Source organism: Jaculus jaculus, chromosome 5 (genome assembly GCF_020740685.1).
Source record: "Jaculus jaculus isolate mJacJac1 chromosome 5, mJacJac1.mat.Y.cur, whole genome shotgun sequence".
NCBI lineage: Eukaryota > Metazoa > Chordata > Mammalia > Rodentia > Dipodidae > Jaculus > Jaculus jaculus.
Genome location: NC_059106.1, coordinates 68,819,247 through 68,840,608, shown reverse-complemented (window position 1 = coordinate 68,840,608; position 21,362 = coordinate 68,819,247). Strand labels below are relative to the sequence as shown.

The 21,362-nt window shown below is 42.1% G+C and overlaps 1 protein-coding gene and 1 pseudogene across 2 annotated transcripts in view; one reads left to right on the top strand and one right to left on the bottom strand.

The window, feature by feature from the left end:
- LOC101612102 (protein argonaute-4) overlaps window positions 1-21,362 on the top strand; it is a 56,861-nt gene that overhangs the window by 13,268 nt on the left and 22,231 nt on the right. For both annotated transcript variants that reach the window (XM_045149616.1, XM_045149615.1), the window contains exons 3-13: window positions 4,900-5,020; window positions 7,677-7,858; window positions 8,037-8,173; window positions 8,283-8,417; window positions 11,112-11,199; window positions 15,092-15,239; window positions 15,472-15,591; window positions 15,728-15,856; window positions 16,057-16,190; window positions 19,232-19,416; window positions 20,594-20,753. In XM_045149616.1, the coding sequence (XP_045005551.1) occupies window positions 4,900-5,020; window positions 7,677-7,858; window positions 8,037-8,173; window positions 8,283-8,417; window positions 11,112-11,199; window positions 15,092-15,239; window positions 15,472-15,591; window positions 15,728-15,856; window positions 16,057-16,190; window positions 19,232-19,416; window positions 20,594-20,753 (1,539 nt within the window). The remainder of the gene's footprint in view (window positions 1-4,899; window positions 5,021-7,676; window positions 7,859-8,036; window positions 8,174-8,282; window positions 8,418-11,111; window positions 11,200-15,091; window positions 15,240-15,471; window positions 15,592-15,727; window positions 15,857-16,056; window positions 16,191-19,231; window positions 19,417-20,593; window positions 20,754-21,362) is intronic.
- On the bottom strand, window positions 10,093-10,192 carry LOC123461198 (annotated as a pseudogene).

The following is a 21,362-nucleotide window of genomic DNA, read 5'->3' as shown; positions in this document are numbered from 1 at the left end:
CCAGGTAGGCATGGAGGTCCATTTCTTATTCCAGCACTCAGGAGGCAGAGACAAGGGATTCCCAGGGCAAGCTGGCTAACTAGACCAGCCCAGTTGTTGAGTTCTGGGTTCAAGTGGGAGACCTTGTCTTAATTAATAAGGTGGCAAGTGATTAAAGAACATAGCTTGTAGAGCTGGAGAGATGGCTTGATGGCTGCAAAGCCTAAGGACTCAGGTTCAATTCTCCAGGTTCCAAGTAAGTCAGATGCACATGGTGACACGTGTGTCTTTAGTTCGTTTGCACTGGCTAGAGGCCCTGGCATGCCCATTCTCTCTTTCCTTTCTTTATCTTCTTTTTTTTCAAGGTAGGATCTCAGTCTAGTCCAGGCTGACCTAGAACTCACTATGTAGTCTCAGGATGGCCTCAAATTTACAGCAATCCTCCTACCTCTGTCTCCTGAGTGCTGGGATTAAAGGCATGCGCCACCACGCCCAGCCTCCATTTTCTCTTTCTATCTCTTGCTCTTCCTCTCTCTGTCACTAATAAATAAATAAACAAATAAATAAAAATAAATCTTTTCTTAAAAAAAGAACATAGCCTAATAGCTATGCCAACTTCTGGCTTCATACACACACACACACACACACACACACACACACACACACACACAAACAAACAAGAACTATCTCTGAACAATGAAAAAAGAAAAATAAACCCAAGGAGAAGCCCTTCTTATTTCCAGTGTGACCCAAGAGGGGCCCTGATGAGGTGACATAACTTTCGTGGTGGGTACGGCAGGAGCTTGCCAAGGAAGGAGATACCTATGCAAAAGCATATATGCACTCACTTTCCTTTTCTGTTTCCATGCACTAATGTTCAAGCACTCTTTGATATTAAGATTCTTGCTTTTCTAAGAATGTTCTTGCTGCCAACTAAAATATTTTGTGCTGCTAGATTTTTTTTTCTTATTATAGAGCAATAACTTGGCTTTCTGGTACAGTGTTATTTAAGCCCATAATTATTTGGCTGTGGTATAACTGAGATCCATCATACTAGACATGGTGATAATGACTAACTTTAATGCATTCAACAAAAACTCTGTGTGTGTGTACACTTGTGTATGTGTGTACATGTGTGTAGGTGTGCATGCATGTGTATGGAGGCTAGAGAACAACCTTGGGTGCTGTTCCTCAGGCAACATCCACCTTTTTCCTTTCTTTCTTCCTTTTTTGGCTTTTTGAGGTTAGGTCTCACTCTGGCTCAGGCTGACCTGGAATTCAGTAAGTAGTCTCAAGGAAGCCTCGAACTCACAGCAGTCCTACCTCTGCATCCCAAGTGCTGGGATTAAAGGCATGCATCACCACATGTGGCTCTAGACAGTCTTTGTAGCCCAGACTGTCCTAAACTCATTATATAGACTAGACCAGCTTTGAATTCATGGTAGATCTGCCTGTCTCAGCCTTCTGAGTACTGGGATTATAGGTTAACATCACCACACTGGGCTCAACATCCACCTTTTTAAGACAGGGTCTTTCACTGACCTGGAATCCACCAAATAGGCTATACTGGCTGGCCAACAATCCCCAGGGACCCTCCTGTCTTCGCTTCCTAAGCACTGAGATTACAAGAACATACCAACCATGGCTTTTTTAAAAATATATATGTATGTATGTATGTATGTATGTGTGTGTGTATGTATGTATGTGTATATATATATGTGTGTGTATGTATGTATATATACAAATAAATAAAATAAATACAAATACAAATAAATAAAAATATATATGTTTGTTTGTTTGTTTGTTTTGTTTTTGTTTGTCAAGGTAGGGTCTTACTCTAGCCCAGGCTGACCTGGAATTCACTATGTAGTCTCAGGGTGGCCTTGAACTCACCATGATCCTCCTACCTCTGCCTCCCGAGTGCTGGGATTAAAGGCATGTGCCACCATGCCCGGCTGTTTTCTAGTCTTAAATTACTGTTTGTGTGTGCGTTTGTGTGTGTTGGTGTGTATATGTCTCAGTGTATGTATAGAGGTCAGAGGACAACCTCGAGCTGTTGATTTCTTCTTCCACTTTGTTTGAGACAGTCTCTCTTCTGGTTTTTTTTTTTTTTTTTTTTCTGTCTCGTCCCTTCCCTCACCTCCTTCCTTCCTTTCATTGCTGCTAAGAAGGCCATTCTAGCTTCCCCCTGAGTTTTAGGATTTTTCTGCCCCACTTCCCATTGCTGTGGGTACATTGGGTTATATATGTGTGCCACTTTGTATCTGACTTCACATCACATGTATCTCAGTTAGCCCAGGCTGGTCTTGAATTCCTGATTCTCCTGCTTCCACTTCCCAAATGTTGGGATTACAGGCATGTGCTACCATACCTGGCTAATTTGTTTGTTTTATTTACTTATTTTATTTTATTTCGGTTTTTCAAGGTAGGGCTTCACTCTAGCCCAGGCTGACCTGGAATTCACTATGTAGTCTTAGGGTGGCCTTGAACGCACGGCGATCCTCCTGCCTCTGCCTTCACGCCTGGCTGTATTAAGTAAGCATTCTCAAGAGCTGATATAGCTTCCTACAAAGCAGGTAGAATATAATCAGAAAAGAGGAGGAGGCCAAAGAGAAAGATATCTGTGTTCAGCTGACATGGCATCAGCTTTACTTAGAAATGCATGCTTTGTGAGAACTGATGGAAACGAGGGAACTGCTGAGGGCCATGCCCTGTGACTCCATGGCATAGTAACTGTGAAAAGAAGACCTCTAGACTGGTGGGGGAGGGGAGTTCATGCTTTTGAGTTTATATTTGAATGGACAAGACCAAAAATTGATAAATAAACAAACAGAATGTAATTATTTGTTATTTGGTGTTAAGTAAAATGGAAAGTCAAGTGAGGGCCAGGAATGTAGGTTGGTGGTAGAGTGCTTGCCTAGTATGATGCATGAGGTCCTGGGTTCCATCTCAAACCCTGAAAAACACAGAAGATAGAAATAGGTCCAGGAGTAAGCCATTGAGTATGTACAGATGTATATATGACAGGAGACAGGGGTAGAGAATCTCTAGACTGTGCCTTATGTAAAGTCTCATAGGCAGTAGTGCTATTCTTTGGCATTTTCTCTGGTTAGGTGGGATTCAGACAGACACATGATATGACTAACTTGTATTTCTAGTGGATTGCTCTGGCCTGGGGGAATGACCCGGTGCCTAACACTTGCTGTGCAAGCATAAGGACCTGAGTGTTACTGCAGCGCCCATGATAAAAGCTGGGTTTGGGGCTGGCGAGATGGCTTAGCAGTTAAGGAGTTTGCCTGCAAAGCCTAAGGACCCATGTTTTACTCTCCAGGTTCCACATTAACCAGCCGCACAAGGTGACGCAAGCACTCAGGGTCACACATGTGCACAAGGTGGCACACTTGTCTTGAGTTCGATTAAAGTGGCTGGAGGCCCTGGTGTGCCATTTTCTCTCTTTATCTCTCTTGCTCTCACTCTCTCACATTAAAAAGAAGAAGAAGAAGAACTAAAAAGCTGGGTATGGCTGTGCATGTGTGCAACCCCACACAGAGTGAAGCAGACAGGAGGATTGCTGGTGTTGCCTGGTTGAGAGACTGTCTCAAGGAAGTAAAGTGGAAGAGTGACAGAGGAAGACACTGATGTTCTCCTTTGGCCTTTGCATGCATTTGCACAAGGGCACACATATGCATGTACCACACATATACCAAAAAATAAAAAGAAAGAAGAGCAATTGCAAGAGGGGGCTGGGGAGATGACTCAGTGGTTAAAGTGGTTAAAGTGGTTAAAGGTGATTGCATGGAAACCCCACTGGCCAGAGTTCATTTCCCCAGCCATCCATATAAAGCTGGGCATAAAAAGTGTCTGGTGTTCATTTGCAGTGACAAAAGACCCTGACATATCTCCACCCCACATGCAAATCATTTTTAAAAGGAAAAAGAGCAGTTGGAGGTTTGTAATGATTTAGGTGAAATGAAGTGGTAACATAGATTTGGGTAGTATAAATAATGATTACTAGATTCTACAAGGTCATTTTGTGTGGAGGTTTGAACACAGGGACCTATGCATGCTAAGTGTACTTTTACACCCCTTAGCCCCACATTCTAATATTTTGAGGATAGTATCAATAGGATTTGCTGATGGATTGAATGTGGGGATGTACAAAATAAAGAAATGAGTCATGGTTAATTCTAGATGGCTTTTTTTTGGGGGGGGGGTTCGACGTAGGGTCTCAGTCTAGCTCAGGCTGTCCTGGAATTCACTATGTAGTCTCAGGGTGGCCTTGAGCTCACAGTGATCCTCCAACCTGTGCCTCCTGAGTGCTGGGATTAAAGGCGTGCACCACCACGCGCGGCTAATTCCAGAGTTTTTATCCTAAACAAGTGAAAAAAAGGACTTGCCATTTAGCAGATGGAAAAAATTATGAGAGATACTAACAGGGATGACAGATTAGGGTACATGTACGTTTTGTACCTGCTAAGACTGTGATGTCTATGAGACACGCTAGGGTACACAGTGGTAGTTGAATATATGGAGTTGGATTCCGGGGAGAAATCTGTATGGCAGAAAGGCATAGGAAAGTCATGGACTTACTGGTAGCAAAGCCACAAGACTGGGTTAGAAAGCAAGGCCCAAGACTGAGCCCTGAGGCTGTTCAGTTTTATAGATTGAGGAGATAAGGAAATATTAGCAGGGAGGGGCTGAGAAGATGACTCTGCTGTTGAAGGCACATGCTTGCAAATTCCTTAGTTACCCAAGTAAAGCCATATAGATGTTTGTTTGCAGCAGCAAGGAAAAGACCCTGTGCCATCGTGTGTGCACGTGCAAGTGTGGACACACACAAGTGCAAATAAGTGATTAAAGTATGGTGATACTTTCTTACTGTTCTCAGAGCTAACCGCTGCTCTCTCCATTACTGTTAAGGGAGGTAGTGGACACAATGGTGCGGCATTTCAAGATGCAAATATTTGGTGATCGGCAGCCTGGCTATGATGGCAAAAGAAACATGTATACAGCACATCCATTGCCAATTGGACGGGATAGGGTAAGTCTTAAGGACAAGAGAAATGTAATTATATATAAAAAATGTTTACCTTTCAAGTCACATTTAAGTTCTCATGGTTGTTTTTCAATGTGATGAGAGACAGGTTGCTATTTCCATTATCTTTTAGTTAACTGATAATTGAAGATGAGAGATGCCCTAGTGTTAATGTTCATTTCATCATCTTTACATATATCCCAAATTTCTCACATTACACTGTACTTTAAAAAGTATGATCTTAAAAAAAAAGCATGATCTTTAAAAAGTATCATCTGAATATAAACAATGGAGTTTTACCATTCTTACGTATAAAAACAGATACACAATACCACAGTACTTTCTTAAACATTTATTTCATACTTTTTCTTTTTTTGATTTCATTTTTCAACAGATATGTGTGTAGATAGATAGATAGATTGGGGGGGGGGGGTGGAAGACAATGGGCGCACCAGGGCCTGTAGCCATTCCAGATACCTGCACCACTTTGTACATCCGGCTTAAATGGGTGCTGGGGACTCAAACCTGGGTTGTTAGGATTTGCAGAAAAGTGTCTTAACTGCTGAGATTTACTTATTTATTTTAGAGAGTGCAAGAGAGAAAGAGGCAGACACACACACACGCACACACACACACACACACACACAGAATGGGCATGCCAGGGCCTCCAGCCAGTGCAAATGAACTCCAGACGCATGTGCCACCTTGTGCATCTGGCTTATGTGGGTCCTGAGGAGTCAAGCCAAGGTCCTTTGGCTTTGTAGGCAAACGCCTTAACTGCTACCAACTAAGCTGCATCCCCAATATTTGTCCTGTGTCAGGTTTGTTTCACTTAGTATAATGTTTGCAAAGTCCATCCATGTTGTGGCATCTACTTTATTTTTAATTTTTTAATATTTTATTTATTTGAGAGAGATAGAGAGAAAAGAGGCAGAGAGAAAGAGACAGAATAGGCATGCCAGGGCCTCCAGCCACTGCAAATGAATTCCAAACACATGCACCACCTTGTGCATTTGGCTTTATGTGGATACTGGGGAATCGAACCTGAGTCCTTTGGCTTTACTAGCAAGTGCTTTAACCACCAAGCCATATCTCCATCTGTATTTAAAAAAATTTTTTTAAAGCAATATAGCTTTCTGTTTTCAATTCTTTAAAAAAAAAATATTGTATTTGAAGCCAGGAGTAGTGGCATGCACCTTTAATCTGAGCACTTGGGAGGCAGAGGTAAGAGAATCACTGTGAGTTCGAGGCCCCCCTGAGATTACATAGTGAATTCCAGGTCAGCCTGGGCTAAAGTGAAACCCTGCCTTGAAAAAAAATTATTTATTTATTTAAGAGAGAGAGAGAATGAATATGGGTGTACCAGGGCCTGTAGCCAACTGGAAATGAACTCCAGATTCATGTACTACATTGTACATCTAGCTTAAATGGGTACTGGGAAATTAAACCTGGGTCCTTAGGCTTCATAGGCAAGCACCTTAATTGCTAAGCCAATTATCCAGTCCTTTTTTTTTGTTTTGTTTTGTTTTGGTGTTTTGAGATAGGGTCTTGCTTTAGCCCAGGCTTACCTGGAATTCACTGTGTAGTCTCAGGGTGGCCTCAAACTCAGCGATATACCCACCTCTGCCTACTGAGTTCTGAGATTAAAGGCATGTACCACCACACTTTGCTAAAAAGTTTTTTAAATGTTTAATTTATGTATTTGAGAGAGAAAGAGGCAGATAAAGAATGGGCTCACCATGGCCTCTAGCCACTGCAATGAACTCCAGACGCATGTGTCACCTTGTGCATCTGGTTTATGTGGGTCCTGAGGAATTAAACCTGGTACTTTGGCTTTGCAGGCAAGCACCATAACCATTAAGCCATCTCTCCAGCCCTAAAATATTTTTTTAATATTTTTATATGTTTTTATTTATATTTGAGAGTGACAGACAGGGAGAAAGAGAGAGAGAGAGAGGGAGAGAGAGAATGAGCATGCCAGGGCCTCCAGCCACTGCAAACGAACTCTAGATGGGTATGCCCCCTTGTACATTTGGCTAATGTGGGTCCTGGGGAATCGAGCCTCGAACTGGGGTCCTTAGGCTTCACAGGCAAGCACTTAACCGCTAAGCCATTTCTCCAGCCCCCAGCCCTAAAATATTTTAATGAATATTTATATTAATTTATTTGAGAGAGAGAGAATGAGAGAATGAATGGGCATAGTAGGGCCTTTTGCCACCTCAAACGAACTCCAGACGCATGTGCCTCTTTGTGCATCTGGCTTTACATATGTACTAGAGAATCAAACCCAGGCTGACAGACTTCACAAGCAAGCACCTTTAATCACTGAGACATCCCTCCAGCCCTTTATTTTTTAGTTTTTCAAAGTAGGGTTTCATTCTAGCCCAGGCTGACATGGAATTCACTATGTCATCTCAGGGTGGCCTCAAACTTATGGCGATCTTTCTACCTCTGTTTCCCAAGTGCTGGGATTAAAGGCGTGTGGCACCAGACCCGGCTCAGCCTTTATTTTTAGCTATTGCATGAGTCCCTTACTGATGAGCATTGTTTTCAGTGTTTTGCAGTTGAAGCTATGCTTATGCGTATACTGCTTTGAGTATTCTTGAGATCTCTCACTACCTTTGTAAACTGGTATGTTTATCCATATTGCATTTTTCCCTAGGTTGACATGGAGGTGACTCTCCCGGGTGAGGGTAAAGACCAAACTTTCAAGGTGTCTGTTCAGTGGGTATCAGTTGTGAGCCTTCAGTTACTTTTGGAAGCTTTAGCTGGGCACTTGAATGAAGTCCCAGATGACTCAGTACAAGCACTTGATGTTATTACCAGGCATCTTCCCTCTATGAGGTTAGTACCTTGGTTTGAATTTCTGCCCTTTAATGCCAGACTTTATGGTAGTTGTACTTAACCACTGAAAGTTTCTGCATAAGTCATAACTCAAATTTGATTTCCCTGCACAAGGTGGAGAGAGAAATGAAAGACCTCCATTTTTTATTGTGAAGTAACCAGACTCTTCTTTCCTCAGGTACACTCCAGTGGGCCGTTCTTTTTTCTCACCTCCCGAAGGTTACTACCACCCTCTGGGAGGAGGCAGAGAGGTTTGGTTTGGCTTCCACCAGTCTGTGAGACCTGCCATGTGGAACATGATGCTCAATATTGATGGTAGGATAGCACTCTCTTTATCCATTAGCTCTTCAGCTGGTTTGCATTGTTTGGTTTTTGGCACTTCCCGCCTCCCTGATGCTAAGTACCCTTCCTCTCTGTTCGTTAGTATCCGCAACTGCTTTCTACCGAGCTCAGCCTATCATTGAGTTCATGTGTGAGGTTTTAGACATTCAGAACATCAATGAACAGACCAAACCTCTTACAGACTCCCAGCGTGTCAAGTTTACCAAAGAAATCAGAGGTAGGTGTGTGTGTTAACCTGGGCTTGAGTCAGGCAGACCCGGCCTTCCATCCCAGCCTAGTAAGTTCTGTCAGTGGAATCTTGGTCAAATTTCTTAGCCATGGCTAAACACTGTTGGTTTGGTTCATTCAAATTACTCATCTCAGACCTGGGGATATAGCTTAGTGGTAGAGCAATTGTCTAGCTTGCAGAAGGTCATGGGTTTAGTCTCTAGTACTACAAATAAAATTACTCATCTCAAATGAAAAAAATAATATATACCTTGCAGAGCTATAAAGTTAATTTACTGTCTTTTTGGAATTTCTCTTCTGTTTACTTGTTACTAGCTATCCATGAGGACTGTCTCCAGACCTGAAAATAGACAGCAGAACATACTGATAATTATAAATACTCACTGAATGAACTAATAAAGTAGGATGGGTAGCTAGGCATGGTAATCTCAACACTTTGGAGGCTAAGGCAGGAAGATCACAAGTTCAAGCCTCATCTAGGCTACATAGGGAGAGACTGTTAACCTTTTTTTTTCCCTCCCATTGCTAAGGATTGAACCCAGAGTCTTGCACTTGCTAGGCAAGTGCTCTGCCACTGAGCTAAATCACCAACCCCTTACCTAGGGAGATTTTGTCTTTAAAAAAAAGGTGGGGGGAGCCGGGCATGGTGGCCTATGCCTTTAATCCCAGCACTTGGGAGGCAGAGGTAGGATTGCCGTGAGTTCGAGGCCACCCTGAGATAACATGGTGAATTCCAGGTCAGCCTGGGCTAGAGTGAGACCCTAGCTCAAAAAAGAGGGGAGGCTGGGAAGATGGTTTAACAGTTAAAGGTGCTTGCTTGCAAAGCCTGCTAGCCTGGCTTCAATTTCCAAGCCACCCAATATAAGCCAAATGCAAAAAGTAGCACAAGAATCTGGTGTGGGTTTGCAGCGGCAAGAGGCCCTGGTATGACCATACATATAAACACATGCAAATAATTTTTTAAAAAGTAGGTTGAGCCGGGCATGGTGGCGCACGCCTTTAATCCCAGCACTCGGGAGGCAGAGGTAGGAGGATCGCCATGAGTTCAAGGCCACCCTGAGACTACAGAGTTAATTCCAGGTCAGCCTGGACCAGAGTGAGACCCTACCTCAAAAAACAAAAAAAAAAACAAAAAAGTAGGTTGAGGCCAGCCGTGGTGGCACACGCCTTTAATCCCAGCACTCGGGAGGCAGAGGTAGGAGGATTGCCGTAAATTAAAGGCCACCCTGAGAATACATAGTGAATTCCAGGTCAGCTTGGAACAGAATGAGACTGTACCTTGGAAAAACTAGGTTGAGCCAGGTGTGCTGGTATACACCTTTAGTCCCAGTACTCGGGAGGCAGAGGTAGGATGATCACCATGAGTTTTAGGCTACCCTGATACTATAGTGAATTCCAGGTCAGCCTGGGCTAGAGTGAGACCCTACCTCAGAAGAAAAAAAAAAAAACAATACTAGGCTGAGCATCTTAGACCATCTGAGTCCTAATGTATTCTACTTAGCTGAAAGTTTTGCCTTTAAATTAAAAAACTATCCCATGTGCTTGCATTTTTTTCTTTATTAGTTACATACACAGTGTGCGAACAGCCATGTAGGTACCATCGTTAGCCTCCTTGCCTTCCCCCCTCCAAAGGGACCCTCCTTGTTGGGGATTGTGGGTCATGCAAAAATATGGAGCACTTCCTGAATTTGCCTGTCATCCTTGTGCCATGCTATCTGCTCTGTATCGTTCAATTTTTAGTTTATGTGCTGCCGAAGCGAGCACTGTGCTTGCAATTTAAAAAAAAAATTGTTGTTTATCATTTTTATTTTATTTGAGAGCAACAGACAGAGAGAGGAAGAGGCAGAGAGAGAGAGAGAGAGAGAGAGTGGGCATGCCATGGCCTCCAGCCACTGCAAATGAACTCCAGACGCATGCGCCCCTTGTGCATCTGGCTAACGTGGGTCCTGGGGAATGGAGCCTTGAACCAGGGTCCTTAGGCTTCGCAGGCAAGCGTTTAACTGCTAAGCCATCTGTCCAGCCATGTGCTTGCAATTTTTATCATGTACAGTGTCAAGACTTTTGTGTAGATGTGGAAAAATCTATTTTACTTGTAGCAGGTCAGGACAGCATGTGAGATAGTTCCAGTATTTCCAAATCATTGCTCTTCTTCTTCTTTTTTTTTTTTTTGAATTTTTTTTGTTTATTTTTATTTATTTATTTGAGAGTGACAGAGAGAGAGAGAGAAAGAGGCAGATGGAAAGAGAGAGAGAATGAGTGCACCAGGGCCTCCAGCCACTGCAAACGAACTCCAGATGTATGTGCCCCCTTGTGCATCTGGCTAATGTGGGTCCTGGGGAATCGAGCCTCGAACCAGAGTCCTTAGGCTTCACAGGCAAGCGCTTAACTGCTAAGCCATCTCTCCAGCCCTCATTGTTCTTATTAACTTTTTTTTTTCTTTTTTGGTTTTTCGAGGTAGGGTCTCACTCTGGTCCAGGCTGACCTGGAATTAATTCTGTAGTCTCAGGGTGGCCTTGAACTCACAGCGATCCTCCTACCTCTGCCTCCAGAGTGCTGGGATTAAAGGCGTGTGCCACCACGCCTGGCGGGTCTTCTTAACTTTTTAAAGACCATAATGAAATCTGGTTTTGTCATTGTGATTTAATTAAAACTGTTAATTTGACTTTTTTTCTCTTAATTTCAGGTCTCAAAGTTGAGGTGACGCACTGTGGACAGATGAAACGAAAATATCGAGTTTGTAATGTGACTAGACGCCCAGCCAGTCATCAAACGTATGTTAATCATATCTAAAATAATATGATATAGGGGCTGGAGAGATTGCTTAGTGGTTAAGACACTTGCCTGTAAAGCCTAATGGCCTGAGTTTGATTCCCCAGCACCCATATAAAGCCATATGCACAAAGTGGCACATGCATCTGGAGTTCATTTGCAGCAGTTGGAGGCCCTGCCATGTCCATTCTCTCTGTCTCTCTCTGCTTCCAAATAAATAAATAAAACTTATATTAAAAAAAAAAAAGAGGGCTGGAGAAATAGCTTAGTGGTTAAGTCACTTGTCTGCAAAGCCTAAGGAACCAGATTTGGCTCCCTGGAACCCACATAAGCCAGATGCACAAGGTCACGTATGCACACAAGGTCACACATGTATACAAGGTGGTGCATGCATCTGGAGTTTGATTGCAGTGGCTACAGGCCCTGGTGTGCCAATTCTTTCTCTCTCTCTCTCCCATTTAAAAAAAAATAGAATATGGGAGGCAAAGGTAGGTGGATCGCTGCAAGTTCGAGGCTACCCTGAGACTACATGGTGAATTCCAGGTCAGCCTGCACTAGAGTGAGACCCTACCTTGACAAACCAAAATAAATAAATAAATATAATAATATAATATAGAGCAGGGAGCTGGCTCAGTGGATAAAGTGCTTGCCAAGCAAGCATGAGGACCTGATCTTACATCTCTAGACCCCATGTAAAAGCCAGGAGCCATGGCAGTCTTCTATAATTCTAGCATGCCTATGGTGAAAAAGGAGGCAGAGACAGCTAGCCTGAGAGACCCTGCCTCAAAATGAGGTAGAAGGTTGAACCAAAATTGTCCTCTGAATTCCACATGTGCACCAGAGCATGTGTGTACTTGCTCTCACACACACAAACATGCAAACATACATATACCTATATCATAGGCACATATGCACACACCAAAAAGTAAAAAATAAAAATAATATGGCAGCACAATATGGTGGCTCATATCTGTAATCCCACACTTGGGAGATTGAGGCACGAAGATCACTGTGAGTTTAAGACCAGCCTGGGCTATGATATGAGACCCTATCTCAAAATAAAACAGTTAGATGGGCATGATGGTACATGCCTCTAATCCTAGCACTTGGGAGGCTAAGGTAGGAGGATCACTGTGATTTTGCAGCCTGCTTGGGCTTCAGCATGAGTTCCAGGTTCCTACGCTAGAGTGAGACCCTGCTTCAAAAAACAGGCCAGTTGTGGTGGCTCATGCCTTTAATCCCAGCACAGTGGTAGAACGATCTCTGAATGTGAGGCCAGCTTGAGGCTACAGAGCTACAGAGTGAGTTCCAAATTAGTCTGGGCTAGAGCAAGACCCTACTTCAAAAAACAAAACAAACAAAAAAGGCAACAATGAAATTATGGTAATAATTTGGTAACTGAGGAGGCTACTAAGTCATTTGAGAAATTAGCATGCTGTACTGTAATTTTCAAGATCACAAGAATCTTTAGTTTATACCAAAGTTTTTAAAATGTTTTAGCTATTTATTTTTTATTTTTTTGAGATAGGGTCTTACTCTAGCCCATACTGACCTGGAATTCACTATGTAGTCTCAGGGTGGCCTCTAACTCAAGGTGATCCTCCCACCTCTGCCTCCTGAGTGCTGGGATTAAATGCATACACCACCACTCCTGGCTATTTTAGTTATTTTTTTAAAGATGTTTATAAAACACATACTCAGTGTACCTTTTTATTGTGTTTTGATTTGATTTTTCAAAGTAGGGTTTTGCTGTAGCCCAGGTTGACCTGGAATTCTCAGGGTGGCCTTGAATTTACAGAGATCATCCTACCAGTATCCTGGGATTAGAGGCATGAGCCACCACCACACCTGGCTTTTTTTTTTTTTTTTTTTTTTTTTTAAGCAGGGTCTCACCCTAGCCTAGGCTGACCTGGAACTCAGGCTGAAGCCTAAGCTGGCTTCAGAATCACAATGATCCTCCTATCTCAGCCTCCCAAGTGCTGGGATTAGAGGCATGTGCCACCACACCTGGTCAGTTTACCTTTTTAAACAAATATTACTATTTATTTGAATTTTATTATTTATTTGAGAGCAACAGAACAAGGTAGAAAAAGTTACTTATGAAGCTGCTATTGAAAATTGTGGAGTGTTTCAAGAACAACTACCTTTCTCATTAATTACTTCATATAACCCTATCAGAAAAACTAGACTTACAATTCTATATAATCCTTGTTCAAAGATTTAAAACACATAAGCTTAAATTTTCACATAGATAGTCCTTATTTCACTGTTATTTTACTGGTCTGTAACAGTTAGAAAAGCAAGATTGAATTTACCATTGTACTATTTATTATCACTTAACCATTGGAAGAGCCAAATAAAGACAGACTCTTACAGCTGAGAAGATAAATCAGTCAGTAAAATGCTTGCCTTGTAAGTATAAGGACCTGAGCTCAAGCCCCAAAATCCACATTTAAAGAAAGCTGGGCATGGTGGCTCATGTTTCTAATCCCAGCTGTGGGAAAGAGAGACAGACAGATCCCTGGGGCTGGCTGGCCAGCTAGTTTAGCTTACTTGGCAAGTTCCTGGTCAGGAAGAGACCCTGTCTCAAAAAGATAGATGGCTCCTGAGGAATGATTGTCCTCTGTCCTGTTACACACACACACACACACACACACACACGCACACGCACACGCACACACACATGCACAATCTGATATCATGCTCCCTAGTTCATTCCAAATATCACTATACTACCTCAACTTAATATGCTTAGTCTTGTCACCGAAAATATATGTATTTTATCCTAATTTTAAAATCTGAAAATTTGGAGATGTGAAAATATGGACCCAATTACTATGCTATACTCATTTAATAAATTTTTTCTTGGCTGGGGAGATTGTTCAACACTGAAAGGTACTTGCTTGCAAAACCTAGGTTAGCTTGTCCAGTACCCATGTAAAACCAAATGCACAAAGTGGCGCATGTATCTGGAGTTCATTTTTGGCAGCAGGAGGCCCTCGTGTGTCCATTCTCTCTCTTTCTCTCAAATAAATAAATAAAAACAGGGCTGTTGTAATGGCTTAGTGGTTAAGGTGCTTGCCTGTAAAGCCAAAAGACCCAAGTTCAATCCCCCAGGATCCATGTAGGCCAACTGCACAAGGTGGTGCATGTATCTGGAGTTTGTTTGCAGTGGCTGGAAGCCCTGGTGTGCCCATTATCTCTCTCTCAAATAAATAAATTAATTAAATTAAATATATATATATATATATATATATATATATATATATATATATATATATATATTGTTGTTGTTTTGTTTTTCAAGGTAGGGTTTCACTCTAGCCCAGGCTGGCCGGGAATTTACTATGTAGTCTCAGGGTGGCCTTGAATTCTTGGTGATCCTCCCACCTCTGCCTCCTGAGTGCTGGGATTAAGAAGTCATGTGCCATCACACCCAGCTAAATTAAATGAATTTTTTTAATAAATAAAAATATTTTAAACAATTTTTTTTCCTTTTTGGTTTTTTGAGGTAGAATCTCACTCTAGCCCAGGCTGACCTGGAATTATGTAGTCTCAGGCTGGCCTTGAACTCACAGCAATCCTACCTCCACCTCCTGAGTACTGTGATTAAAGGTATGTGTCACCACACCCAGATAATTAATTTTTTTTCAGCTTCAACAAACATGGAAAATTTCAGTGGACTTATTCTGGTGCAATACTAAAATGATTTAAATGAAACTACTCAAAGACTGACTTTTTTTCTTTTTGGTGGTGATGCTAGAGATTGAACCCAAGGCCTTGAGCATGCCGAGCGTACACGTTAACCACTGTAGCTCCAGCCCTGACCTGACTTTTCTAGTTAAGGGAAAAAACAAAAAGGAAAATGTGCTAAGTAGACATTCTCTCCTCTAGATTTCCTTTGCAGCTAGAGAATGGTCAAGCAATGGAATGTACGGTAGCTCAGTATTTCAAGCAGAAGTACAGTCTGCAGCTGAAGCACCCCCATCTCCCCTGTCTCCAGGTGGGCCAGGAGCAAAAGCACACGTACCTGCCACTTGAGGTAAGCGAAGTTGCCCTTCCTTTTGCCGGCCTGTCAATCTTGTGAATTAGTAGAAAGAAAATGGCTTCTCTGGTAGAATTTAGTCTTTCTAAAATCTTCTGGGCAAATAACTTTCCTGGATAACTGTTTTTATTCTTCTGGAAATAGAAGATATCCAGGAGTTTGGCAGAGACTTCATGTATCGAAATGCGCTGCCACACAAAGTCATTTGTTTTTCCGCGTCTCTCGGCAGGTCTGTAACATAGTAGCAGGACAGCGGTGCATAAAGAAGCTCACTGACAACCAGACATCCACAATGATCAAAGCCACGGCAAGATCGGCTCCCGACAGACAGGAAGAGATCAGTAGACTGGTCAGTAAGGCGAGGTCTTCAGGATTAGCCAGCTCTGAGATGGAAAAAACAAAACGAAACACAAAAGAACAGAAAGTTCCTGATGGGATGCAGTCACTCTTTGGTTTTTATATATGCAGGCTTTCCTGTTCTTTAGGTGAAGAGTAACAGCATGGTGGGTGGACCTGATCCATACCTTAAGGAATTTGGGATTGTTGTCCACAATGAAATGACAGAACTCACAGGCAGGGTACTTCCAGCGCCAATGCTGCAATACGGAGGCCGGGTAAGCTTCTTCCATGCCAATCAAAACAAGATGCCAATTGAGTTTTGTCACTAGACACTATTGAATCTGCCTGTCGTTCTACTCATTGTTACTTTTTGTCTTCTGGCTCATATCAAATAAAATGTTGTTTATTCCCTCCTCAACATTCAGATGACCTTAGATTATAATATATTTTCTTTTGTTTCTTTTTCTTTTTAAAGAATAAAACGGTAGCCACACCCAACCAGGGTGTCTGGGACATGCGAGGAAAGCAGTTTTATGCTGGCATTGAAATTAAAGTTTGGGCAGTGGCTTGTTTTGCACCTCAGAAACAATGTAGGGAAGATTTACTGAAGTGAGTATCTTCATATACCCAGCTAAGTAATACCCCTTCCACATATGGGAATATTGCTTTTATGGGAATGTGCTCAGAACACTGGCCCGAAATCCCTGACACCCATAATCATTCCACCTGGCTATACAGAAAAGACTCATATATGCAAAATGCAAACTTGGGAATTACATTAAGTATCTGTATTTTTGAGCATAAATTGGTGAGTGACAAGACTAAAGTAATGCTACTTAGAAATTCTTGTTCTTAGTAAAAGTATTGTATTTTTTCAGATAAAGGTAAAAACTAGTTTATTTTTATTCCTTATAATTTACTAGTGAATGTTTTATTCAAGGTCACTAGCTAAGAATATTGATTCACATATTAAAGATACAGCTATCTATACAGAGAAGTTTGTGAGAAGGATAAAAAAAAATGAAGAAAACAGAACTATTTAATTTAATTAATGTAGAAAGCTGGGCATGGTGGTGCACACCTTTAATCCCAGCACTCGGGAGGCAGAGGTAGGAGGATCGCCGTGAGTTTGAGGCCGCCCTGAGAATACAGAGTGAATTCCAGGTCAGCCTGAGCTAGAGTGAGACCCTGCCTTGAAAAACCAAAAAAAAAAAAAAAAAGTGTGTGTGTGTGTGTGTGTGTGTGTGTGTGTGTGTGCGTGTGTGTGTGTATGTAGCTAATGTAGATATAAAAAGGCATGCTACATGATGTTGACAAATACTCAAATTTTTTTGAAAGTTTTATGCATAGATAGAAGTAGTTTTTTTAAATTTTTATGTATTTATTTGAGAGAAAGGCAGATAGAGAAAGAGAAAAAATGGGTGTCCCAGGGCATCTAGTCACTGCAAATACATTACAGACATATGTACCGCCTGGTGCATCTGGCTTTGCTTGGGTATTGGGGAATTGAACCTGGGTCCTTAGGCTTTGAAGGCAAGTGCCTTAACTGCTGAGCCATCTCTCCAGACAGGAAATAGTTTCTTAATCCAAAATTTAAATTTTAAAATGAATTTGATTTTTTTTTTTTGTTTTTGAGGTAGGATTTCACTGTAGCCCATGCTGATCTGGAACTCACTCTGTAATTCCAGGCTATCTTCGAACTCATGGTGAATCTCCTACCTCTGCCTCCTGAGTGCTAGGATTAAAGGCATGCACCACCATGCCCAGCCTGAGGTTGATTTAAAAAATGTATTTTGGGCTGGAGAGGTGGCTTAGTGGTTAAGTGCTTGCTTGTGAAGCCTAAGGACCCTGGTTCAAGGCTCGATTCCCCAGAACCTATGTTAGCCAGATGCACAAGGGGCACACGCGTCTGGAGTTCATTTGCAGTGGCTGGAGGCCCTGGCACACCCATTCTCTCTCTCTTTCTCTCTCTCTCTCTCTCTCTCTCCCTCTTTCTCTCTCTGTCTGTCGCTCTCAAATAAATAAATAAATAATATCTTTAAAAATGTACTTTATTTATTTGCAAGGAGAATGAGAGAGAGAGAGACTGGGTATACCAGGTCCTCCAGCCACTGCAATCAAACTTCATATGCATGCACAACTATGTGCATCTACAGTGGATACTGAGGAATCGAAACTGGGTTATTAGGCCTTGCAGGCAAGTGTCTTAACCACTGAGCCTTATCTCCAGCTCTGAATTTGATTTTTTAAAGTATTTTATTTATTTATTTATTTATTTATTTATTTATTTATTTATTTATTTTTATTGTTTATTTTGTTAGAGTGGGAAAGAGGCAGAGAGCCAGAGGGAAAGAGGAACTCCAAATGCATGCACTACCATGTGCATCTAGCTTATGTGGGTCCTGGAGAATTGAACCTGGGTCCTTTGGCTTTATAGGCAAGTGCCTTAATGGCTAAGCCATCTCTCCAGCCCTAAATTTGATTTAAAAAGATTTTTTTTTGTTTATTTTTTATTTATTTATTTGAGAGCAACATACAGAGAGAGGAAGAGAGAGAGAATGGGCACGCCAGGGCCTCCAGCCACTGCAACCGAACTCCAGATGCGTGCGCCCCCTTGTGCATCTGGCTAATGTGGGTCCTGGGGAATTGAGCCTCGAACCGGGGTCCTTAGGCTTCACAGGCAAGCGCTTAACCACTAAGCCATCTCTCCAGCCCTGAATTTGATTTTTTTTTAACTGTTGGTTTCATTTGATCTTGTTATTGAACCAAATCTTTTACAAGTTTGAGTCAACTCCTACTCATTGATTTATTGATTTATTTATTTATTTTAGGTAGGACCTTGCTCTAGCTCAGGCTGACCTGGAATTTACTGTGTAGTCTTAGGGTAGCCTCAAACTCATGGCAATCCTCCCACCTCTGCCTCCCCAATGCTGTGATTAAAGGTGTGTGCCACCATGCCCAACTTTTTAAAATTAAAAAAAAAAAATTATTTATTTATTTCCTTTGTTAAAGAGAGAGAGAAAGAGAAAGAGAATGGGCATGCCAAAGGCCTTTAGCCACTGTAAACAAACTCCAGATGCATGTGTCACCTTGTGTATCTGGTTTATGTGGGTGCTGGGTAATTGAACCTGGGTCCTTAGTCTTCTCAGGCTAAGCCATCTCTCCAGCCCCTCACTGATTTTTATGATAGCATGCTTATGTGTTTTCTGTTCAGTACAAACTTTCCTAAATTTTCTTTTACAAGCCTTACTAAAATGTGTCAACTGAAATTTTGACACTCTTTTCTTCAGCACAGAATTTACTGATTTGAATATTTTTTAAAAAAACTTTGAGCAGAAATGCTGTTCTAGTCCCTGAGGCCCAGCTGAGTCGTAATTATTTATAAATTCTAAATGGGTTTTGGGAATATAGTTTAATGGTAGAGTGCTTGCTTGGCATGCATGAGGCTGTAGGTTCAATTTCCAGTACCACAAAAAATAATAATAAAATGGAAGCTCAAAATGGCAATCTGATAGTTTCCTAATACAGATTCTTCTCTGTTGTAATTGCAGTGATACAACTACCAGTCTAGTTTTAATAACTGATTAAGGATTTTTTATTTACATGTGCATTAAAATTAAAGCTGTATGCCACGGATTCTATCTTAACAGGAGTTTCACAGACCAGCTGCGTAAAATCTCCAAGGATGCAGGGATGCCCATCCAGGGCCAGCCATGCTTCTGCAAGTACGCACAAGGTGCAGACAGCGTGGAGCCCATGTTTAAACATCTGAAAATGACCTATGTGGGCCTTCAGCTGATAGTGGTTATCTTGCCTGGAAAGACACCTGTGTATGGTACGCATCCTTTCACTGTGGAATGAGAGATGCTCTCAGGTACTAGGTTCTTACAACCAGGAAAGCTAGGTAATGTTACAGTCCCAGGAACTCACACCCTCAGCGGTTCAGAGCAACAGAGGTCGCATGTGGGGATTAGCTTAGTTGCAGAGAGCTTTGCTTAGCGTGCATCAGACCCAACACCGAATAAAAGAGCTACAAGATTTATTTATTTATTTGTTATTCCTGCTGTGTCCAGTGAGGGTGGGCAGAGGCCTGTGCACCATGTCATTATGGTTTTATCTTTAAGACCCAGCTAGACAAAGAAGCCTCTGTTTGGGATATTACTAGTCCCTAACTTTTTCTCTCCGCATCTGGATATGGGGCATATAAGTCGTTATGTAACCTTGGTAGGGAGGGGATGACTAGAGATAGGGGCTGAAAATGCAGTACCGTCCTGCAGTGGTCTTGGACGCTGGCAGAGGTGAAAAGCACTTAGGAATATCAGAGTGGGGACGAATGGGGAAGCCTTTCACTTCCAGAAGATTTGCTTAGTTTGTATCTATTGTAGCGAAAGTGATACAAAGTTCCTGTGGTAATCATCCAAATAAAGATTATTAGTGTCTTCAAACCACTCCAGCTGGCTGTGGTGGCACATGCCTTTAATCCCAGCATTTGGGAGGCAGAGGTAGGCGGGTTGCCATGAGTTTGTGGTCACCCCGAGACTATGTAGTGAATTCCAGGTCAGCCTGGGCTAGAGTGAGACCGTACCTTAAAAAACAAACAAAAACTCTCTATAGTTGCTTCTTTTATTACCTTCTGTTTATGGCTAGTGTTTAGGGCCGGGAAGAAGTAAAATTCAAAGGGCTGGTATGTATACTGAGAGGGAGGAGCTGGAGAGACTGATCCCTTTGCCAGACCAGTCATGCTGGAGAAGAAACCTCAAGGGACTAAACAAGTGGTGGCAGGCAGCACCCGAGAGTAAAGAAAGCAGGCTGGCTTCCAGGCCTGCAGGGAAGGAAGAGAAGAGGGGAAGGCTATGGAACTTGGGTGTAGGGGTGGGGAATTGCCTGAAGGTTTAGCAGAGGAAAGCACCAACAAATGAGAGGCATCTAACCCAGTGAAGGGTTAGGTTTTTTTCTTTACTTTTAGCAATTAGAACCTAAACATGAAAAAATTAATTGACTTACTTTTATAGCTGAGGTGAAGCGTGTTGGAGATACCCTTCTAGGTATGGCCACACAGTGTGTCCAGGTAAAAAACGTTGTGAAGACCTCACCCCAAACACTTTCCAACCTTTGCTTGAAGATAAATGCCAAGCTTGGAGGAATTAACAACGTGCTTGTGCCTCATCAGAGGTGAGCTCCTAAAGTCTGTTCTTCCCACTTTTTTCTAAACTCTAACATATGTAATTTATGTTAAGAATGCATGTTTCAGGCTAGAGAGTTGGCTCAGTAGTTAAGACACTTGTTTGCAAAGCATAACAACCTGGGTTTGATTTCCCAGTACCCACATAAAGCCAGATGCACAGTGGCTCATGCATCTGGAGTTCATTTGCAATGGCCAGAGCCCCTGGCGCACCTATTCTCTGTGTTTCTCTTCTCTATCTCTCTCTGCTTGCAAATAAATTTAAAAAAATATTTTTTTAAATGCATGTTTCAGCCAGGTGTGGTGGTACACACCTGTAATTCCAGCACTTGGAAAGGTTGTAGCCTGAAGATCTCAAGTTCATCCAATCTGGGATAAATAGCAAAACCATCTCAAAAAAACCAATGGCTGAGATGTTGCTGATAGAGTGTTTGTCCATCATATGCAAGGCTTTAGGTTCCATTCCCAGCAGTGAGAAACAAAATGCACATCTCAAATATGTATCAGAATTACTGTTGCTTGCATACGTATGCACCCCTATCTCTCTCACCTAGTTAAGTCTTAGGACATTTCCAGACCCCATCAGGTTTTCTCTTGCT